At 36.3% G+C, this 7,500-nt stretch overlaps 1 protein-coding gene across 1 annotated transcript in view; it reads right to left on the reverse strand.

The window, feature by feature from the left end:
- The window catches only part of LOC135095871 (proton channel OtopLc-like), a 58,727-nt gene that overhangs the window by 2,410 nt on the left and 48,817 nt on the right, over window positions 1-7,500 (reverse strand). Inside the window, 5 exon segments of the mRNA XM_063997016.1 lie at window positions 1-1,278; window positions 1,679-1,852; window positions 2,059-2,239; window positions 2,470-2,730; window positions 7,011-7,185. The exon segment at window positions 1-1,278 is cut by the window's left edge and continues 2,410 nt beyond it. Of these exon segments, the coding sequence (XP_063853086.1) occupies window positions 1,144-1,278; window positions 1,679-1,852; window positions 2,059-2,239; window positions 2,470-2,730; window positions 7,011-7,185 (926 nt within the window). The 3' untranslated portion in view covers window positions 1-1,143.

Raw genomic sequence — 7,500 nt, forward strand, 5'->3', positions numbered from 1 at the left:
TTTTGAGTATATCTGAGTAATACATGTCTGTTCCTATGTATATAAAAACCTCTCATATTTTCTCCTTAGGCTTCTCTCTCTCCCTCTCTATTTTCTTTATCTCTCTATTAAACTCTACATTATTGTCATTATTATTATCATTTATCATTATTATTATTATTATTATTATTATCATTTAAAAAACACTCAGTTGATAGTAACCATACATACATACATACATACATAGAGATTTCATGTGCGTTTTCTTCATTTTTCTCTCTGTGGTCGTTTGTGTGCGCACTGACTTGACGTACACACGCACATACACCCCACTGCACGACCATGGCTCCTCCTCCCTGTGCTTGTTTTATTTCATTTGTTTTTTCCTTGAGCCATACACACATACACACACAGTCCTTGGGGGGTAGGGGTAGGGGGGTACCTGAATGTCAAAACGTACATACAGACGTTGTTGTGTGTGTGTGTTTGTGTGTGTGTGTGCGTGTGTGTGTGTGTGTACATGCGCGCACACATACACATCGCACACCACACACACACACACACACACACACACACACACACAGTCAGGTTGTTGTGGGTATTAAAGAAAAGAATAAATAAGTAAATGAATAATGAGAAGAAGAAAAAGAAGAACAAGAACCAGAATAAGAAGAAGAAATGTACACAATAATAAACAAAATGAAAAATCTTTAAAGAAAAAAACGCATTGAAATTTCAGATTAATAAATAAAACATTGAAATTTGAAAAAAATATCTTAAAAAAATATATATTAAAAAAAACACAAACAAACCGATAAACCTCTACAAAACAAACAAACAAACAATAAATAAATAAATAAATAAAACACCAAAAAAGCCCACAACACAACCCAACAAACAAACAAACAAACAAACACTCACACACAAACACCTCAAATAATACTGAAGAGAGACACTTTATGCTCAGATCGTTGGTCTAGGGCTGGGGGGCGGGAGGGGACTGGTGGGGGTGTGCAGCATGGGCTCAAGTTCGGAGGAGGGGCCTGTCGGGGCGGGCTGCAGGAGGGGAGGATGGGTCGGGCGGTGAAGTACTCCATTGCTGTTGGCGAAGCTGTGACTTATACTACAAACTACCCCTGCATCTTGGGGCCCGGCTGGTTGTCCTCATTCAATGCGCGTTTTGTAAGAGTTTTTCCAGATGGCTGCAAGCACCACCGTGGAGTGGAAGCGGTGGAAGATGGCCAGTGGAAGGGTGCACCGGAGCAGGATAGTCCATGGAAGGTCCCCGAAGAACTCAAGCTGTGGATGGTAAGCAGTGTTGGGTCTGGTTTGTTTGGGTTGGGTTTTGTCTGTGTGTGTGTGTGTGTGTGTGTGTGTGTGTGTGTGTGTGTGTGTGTGTGTGTGTGTGTGTGTGTGTGTGTGTGTGTGTGTGTGTGTGTGTGTGTGTGTGTGTGTGCTGCATGTGGGTGTCAGCTGGTTAGGTTAGGTTAGGTTATTGCTATTCAAAGACTTTCCCCCAACAAAACACTATAGATTTAAGTTACGCTAGGTTAGGTTAGGTTAGGGAAGGTTTTTGCCATTCAAAGACTTTCCCCCAACAAAACACTATAAATTTAAGTTACGCTAAGTTAGATCAACTTAGGTTTAGTCACGTTTGTGCTACTTTAAGACTTCCTCCAACAAAACACCCGCCACACACCTGCACAGGGTTGGCCTCCACCTTCTGTGTCTCGAAGGTGTATATAACCCACATAGTCAAGTTACAGATGAGCAGGAATGTGACCACCTGTCTGCCTGGCTTGGTCCTTTCATGTTCTGGTAGAGACACCTGACGCCGCTGTGTGTCTTTGATAAACACCATTTGGATGATGACCTGTGGGAGGGAAGTGAGGTTAGGTGAGGTTGCATTTGCTTGAGTGAGGTTGGTTAGGTTAGATTAGGTTAGGTGAGGTTAGGTTAGATTAGGTTAGGTGAGGTTAGGTTAGGTTAGGTGTGGTTTGGCTTGGTTATATTGCTTCTACTACTACTACTACTACTACTACTACTATTACTACTACTACTACAACTTCTACCACACACCTGCAGCACAGACATGATACCAGTGACCATGACCAGCAGGTTTGGCTCACGGGTGTAGGCTGAGAGGCTGCCAGCAACAGTTGAGAACACAGCGTAAGCAAAGAGTCCAAATGCAGAGACCATTAGCAAGATGTCGTCCAGCTCCTCTTCTCTCTCTCCGTGGAACTTGAGTTGGCGGACCCTGTGGTGGGGGAGATGGGGTCAGCGGCTGTGTGGGGAGTGGATTTGGGGGTACAGGTGGCTAGAGTATCTGGTTGGGGGGTGTGGGAGTGTTTGGGAGAGAGAGAGACATGTTTGGGAGTGTTCGAGTGTGTATGCGTGTGTGTGATGAAAATACACACAAAACCACTCAACCAAACACCCAAACACGTACACACACACTCGTACACAGACACACACACCCGTACACACCTGACAAATCCGATGAAGATGGCAATGATGCTGAAGAACATGATGCCACAGTGGGAGCAGTCGGCCAGATAGATTGCCAGCATTTTCAGCTCCTCTCTGTTCACCAGCACGAAGAACAGGATGAGGCAGATGAGCGAAGCCACCAGGACCAGGAGACCACAGAAGAGCCCCTTGCTAGCACCCACACAGTCCACGCGAGAGTGGCACCTCCGGGACACAACAGACATACCATCGCCAGCGCTCTCAGCATCATACACAAATCTGGAAAGGGGCAATCTTCAAGCCCAGCCCAGGGTCAGTTAAAATATGTATGACTTACGGTCTTATGAGGATTTAGTTTACTCTTTTAAAATAAGGGGGTGGTGAGTGAAGACTGGTTAAATTAATGAATAAACTAAAGGGTTTACTTATACTTTTCTTGAGATTGTGTGTTTAAATGAGGGGGATAAATATCGTAAACATTGGAAAGAGATAAATTAAGGGTGATAAATATTGAAAGAGGTAAATTAATGGTTTGTTTGCTGCAAGTCACTTAAATTGTCTCCTTTTTTTGCTGTTTTGGGGTTTGTGAGTTAAGATATAGATTGGTTACTAATGGTTTTGTTAAATTAGAGGTAAGTTCTATATTTATTTTTTTCTTTTTCTTTAGTGTGTGTTGAAATAAGAGTGATAAATATTGTAGAGTTTAATTAGTGTGTGTTGAAATAAGAGTGATAAATATTGTAGAGTTTAATTAGTGTGTGTTGAAATAAGAGTGATAAATATTGTAGAGTTTAATTAGTGTGTGTTGAAATAAGAGTGATAAATACTGTAGAGTTTAATTAGTGTGTGTTGAAATAAGAGTGATAAATATTGTAGAGTTTAATTAGTGTGTGTTGAAATAAGAGTGATAAATATTGCAGAGTTTAATTAATGGTTCTATTTCATGTTTTTCCTTAGTGTGTGTTGAAATGAAGGTGATAAATATTGGAAAAGTGAAATTAAAGGTCTGTTTCAAGTTTTTCTTAGTGTGTGTTTGTTAAAATAAGGGTGATAATTATTGTAGAGTTAAAATTAGGGTCTCTTTCATCTTTTTTTTTTTTTTCTTTAGTGTGTGTTGAAATGAAGGTGATAAAATAATGAAAAGATAAAAAAAATGTGTGTTTTCCTGTGATTAAATATTTTGATTGTGTTGGTTAAATTATTTATTGATCTGAATTTTGTTTATTTTACTTTAAGTTGTTGTTAATTTGATAACCTAATTTGTGTTACTAATATTACTACTATTATTATTACCATTATTATTATCATTATTATTATTATTATTATTATTATTATTATTATTATTATTATTATTATTATTATTATTACAGCTCAGGTGAAGGCTGTGTGTGTGTGTGTGTGTGTGTGTGTGTGTGTGTGTGTGTGTGTGTGTGTGTGTGTGTGTGTGTGTGTGTGTGTGTGTGTGTGTGTGTGTGTGTGTATGCAACTTTTCCATGCACATGACAGAACACACACACACACACACACACAGAAGGTGTTTAAATATTGCTTTACAAAAAATTCAATAAATAAATAAAATAAAATAAGAGGCATTTTTAACATAATGAAAAATATGCAAACTTAAAATTCAGATAAAAAAAATAAATAAAAAGAAATAAAAAAGAAGAAAAAGATGAAAGTTTAAGCTAGTTTGGCAGTACTAGTAATTTAACAACAAATAAGGAGATATTAGTTTGAATTAGTTATTTTAGCTAACTGTACAATTAAACATTTAAATAATAGGACATGTTAGGTTAGGTTAGTTACTGAAGCTAGTGTTGTGCTAGTAATATTTAACTACTGATGAAGTGGAGATATTAACTTGTGCTAGTGAAATGCTAGTAAAAATTTAGCTACTATATGGAAAAATTATCATTCAATATTAGTAATAGTTTGGCTAGTAATGATGCTAGTAGTAGTTAATTAAATACTAGTAATAGTCTAAGCTAGTAATAATGCTAGTAAGAATCAGCTAGTAATCAGAGAAATGCTAGTTTATTCAATGCTAGTAATTGGGTAGTTATGATGCTTGTATGAATTGGCTACTGGTAATTAAGAGGAATGCTAGTTATTTAGTGCTAGTAATAGGGTAGTTAAGATGCTAATTGAGCTAGTAGTAATTAAGGGATGGTAGTCTATTTAGTGCTAGTAATTGGGTAGTTATGATGCTAATTGAGCTACTAGTAATTAAGGGGATGCTAGTAATTGGCTTGTTATATACAGGGGGTGCTAATTAAGGCTCATTTAAAAGGTTGAAATTCTACAGGTATATAAATTAAAGAAATAAGTAAAAAAATAAAATAAATAAATAAATAAATAAATAAATAAACTAAACAAAAGAAGAAAAAAAGATTAAAAAGCTGAATGAAAAATGAAGTTACAGGCATCTGAAAATATACAGAAACAGATACAGGTGTTTATGAATCTACGGTTACAGGTCAGACAGGTGAACAAGATCATACTGGTGAAAAAGGTTGAAAAATATAAAAAAAAAACAACATTATGAGTGAAAATAGAAAGAGAACAAAGTTACAGGTTACAGATACAGGTGTTAACGAGTCCTACAGTCATAGGTGAGATAAGAAAACAGGTGGAGAAGATGAAAAAAAGAAAGAAAAAACAGGATTATGAGTGAAAAGAAATGAAAAAATAGTTGCAGGTTAGTTATACAGATGAAAAAGAAAGAAAAAAACAGGATTATGAGTGAAAATAAATGAAAAAAAAGGTCACAGGTTAGTTATACAGATGAAAAAGATGAAAAAAAAAAGAAAAACAGGATTATGAGTGAAAATAAATGAAAAAAAGTCACAGGTTTGTTATACAGATGAAAAAGATGAAAAAAAAGAAAAACAGGATTATGAGTGAAAATAAATGAAAAAAAAAAGGTCACAGGTTACAGGTACAGGTGTTAATGACTCCTACAATTACAGGTAAGACAAGCAAACGAGATTACACAGGGTTCTACAAATAAGTAAGATAAACAAGTATATCATCAGACTACAAAGGTGAGGAAAGGTACACAATTAGCATTACAGGTATCTAATTTCTACAGGTACAGGTGTTAGTAAGTCTACAGGTAAAACATACAGGTGTTCTGTCTACAAGTACAGGTGAAATTAGAGGATTTATTAGAAAAATGCTATTAAAGGAAAGGTGTTAAAGCTATCTAATTTCTACAGATATAGGTGTTAATGAGTGTACAGGAGCTAACAAGTCTACAGGTAAAATACAAATATAAAGAATCTGGAGAAGCAAAGTAGAACAAAAATTAAGGAAAAAGTTAAATTTATAGTTTCTACAGATAATACAGGAGCTAACAAGTCTACAGGTAAAATACAAATATAAAGAATCTGGAGAAGCAAAGTAGAACAAAAATTAAGGAAAAAGTTAAATTTACAGTTTCTGCAGGTAATACAGGTGCTAATGAGTATAGAGGTACAAATACAGGTGTTCGGACTACAAGTACAGGTGAAACGAGAGTATTTATTAGAAAACGATTATTAAAACGAAAAATACAAAGAAAAACGGATTACAGGTCTGACTTCTACAGGTACAGTGTTAATGAGTTTACGGTTACAGGTAAAATTAATTAGAGTATTCATTAAGCTGCGAAGGTGAAAAAATTAGAAAAAAGTTATAGGTGGCAAATTATCATACAGATTTTTCTACATGTGCAATTTTAATGAGTCTGTGGGTAAGATGATGATTAATTATGAGGCAGGAGTAAAGAAATTGATTAAAAAGTAAATATTGATAAATGTTACAGGTGTTTGGTTTCTACAAATACAGCTGAGACAAGTTATTTACAAGACTTTACAGAAGGAAAAAAGAAAAAAAAGAAAAAAAGAAAGAAAGAAAGAAAAAAGAAAGAAGTGTTAGTGATGACAAAATATTCTACAGGTGTTACTACAGGTAAACATCCTAACGAGCCTACAGGTGGAACAAGGTAAAGTGTCGTATAAGACCGTATAAGAATGTTAAAAATAATAAATAAATAAAATAGAAAACCAAGAATTACAGTGTGACTATGAATATTTTTACAGGTACAGGTGCTAACGAGCCTACAGGTAAAACGAGGACAGGTAAAGAATAAATAAATAAATAAAAATCTAAGTAAAAACCAGTGTTACAGTGAAGAACTAAATAAAACAAGTTATGATGTTTCTGCGGATGGTTAACGAGTCTACAGGTACAGGTGCTATCGAGTCTACAGGTGAAACAAGAGCAAAATAAACAAAAAATCTTAATAAAAACTAGTTACAGCAAAGAACATCAAATAAAACAAGTTATGATGCTCCTACAGGTGGTTAACGAGTCTACAGGTACAGGTGCTAACGAGCCTACAGGTGAAACGAGAGCTAAATAAATAAAAACTAAAATAAAAACACATATTACAGTGAAGAACATCAAATAAAACAAATTACGATGTCTACAGGTGGTTAACGAGTCTACAGGTACAGGTGCTAACGAGTCTACAGGTGGTTAACAAGTCTACAGGTATATTAAGGTAGGGAGCTCACCTGGGGTTACGTCCTATATGCTTCCACATGATGTAAAGCACAGCAGCAGCAATGAGAGAATACTCCACAATGAAGGGGTACAGGTATGGGGCAGAGTCGGACACGATGGAACCCATGATTTCAACACGCTGGCAGGTTCGGTTCACTAAGTCCTCTTCGTTCATCATAGTGTTGGCTGTGGGCGAGGCGGGTGAGGTCAGGTTGGGTTGGGTTTAGTTAAGTTTGGTTGGGTTTCGGTTAGGTTAGGTTAGGTTAGGTTAGGTTACATTAAGTTAGGTTAGGTTTGTTTGGGTTGGGTTGCGTTTGGTTAGGTTAGGCTGGGTTGGGTTGGGTTAGGTTGGGTTAGGTTAGGTAAGGTTAGGTTATGTTAGATTAGGTTGGGTTGGGTTAGGTTAGGTTAGGTTGGGTTAGGTTAGGTTAGGTTGGGTTAGGTTAGGTTGGGTTAGCTTAGGTTAGGTTGGGTTGGGTTAGGTTAGGTTAGGTTAGGTTA

The sequence above is a fragment of the Scylla paramamosain genome, unplaced genomic scaffold (assembly GCF_035594125.1).
Source record: "Scylla paramamosain isolate STU-SP2022 unplaced genomic scaffold, ASM3559412v1 Contig2, whole genome shotgun sequence".
Lineage (NCBI taxonomy): Eukaryota > Metazoa > Arthropoda > Malacostraca > Decapoda > Portunidae > Scylla > Scylla paramamosain.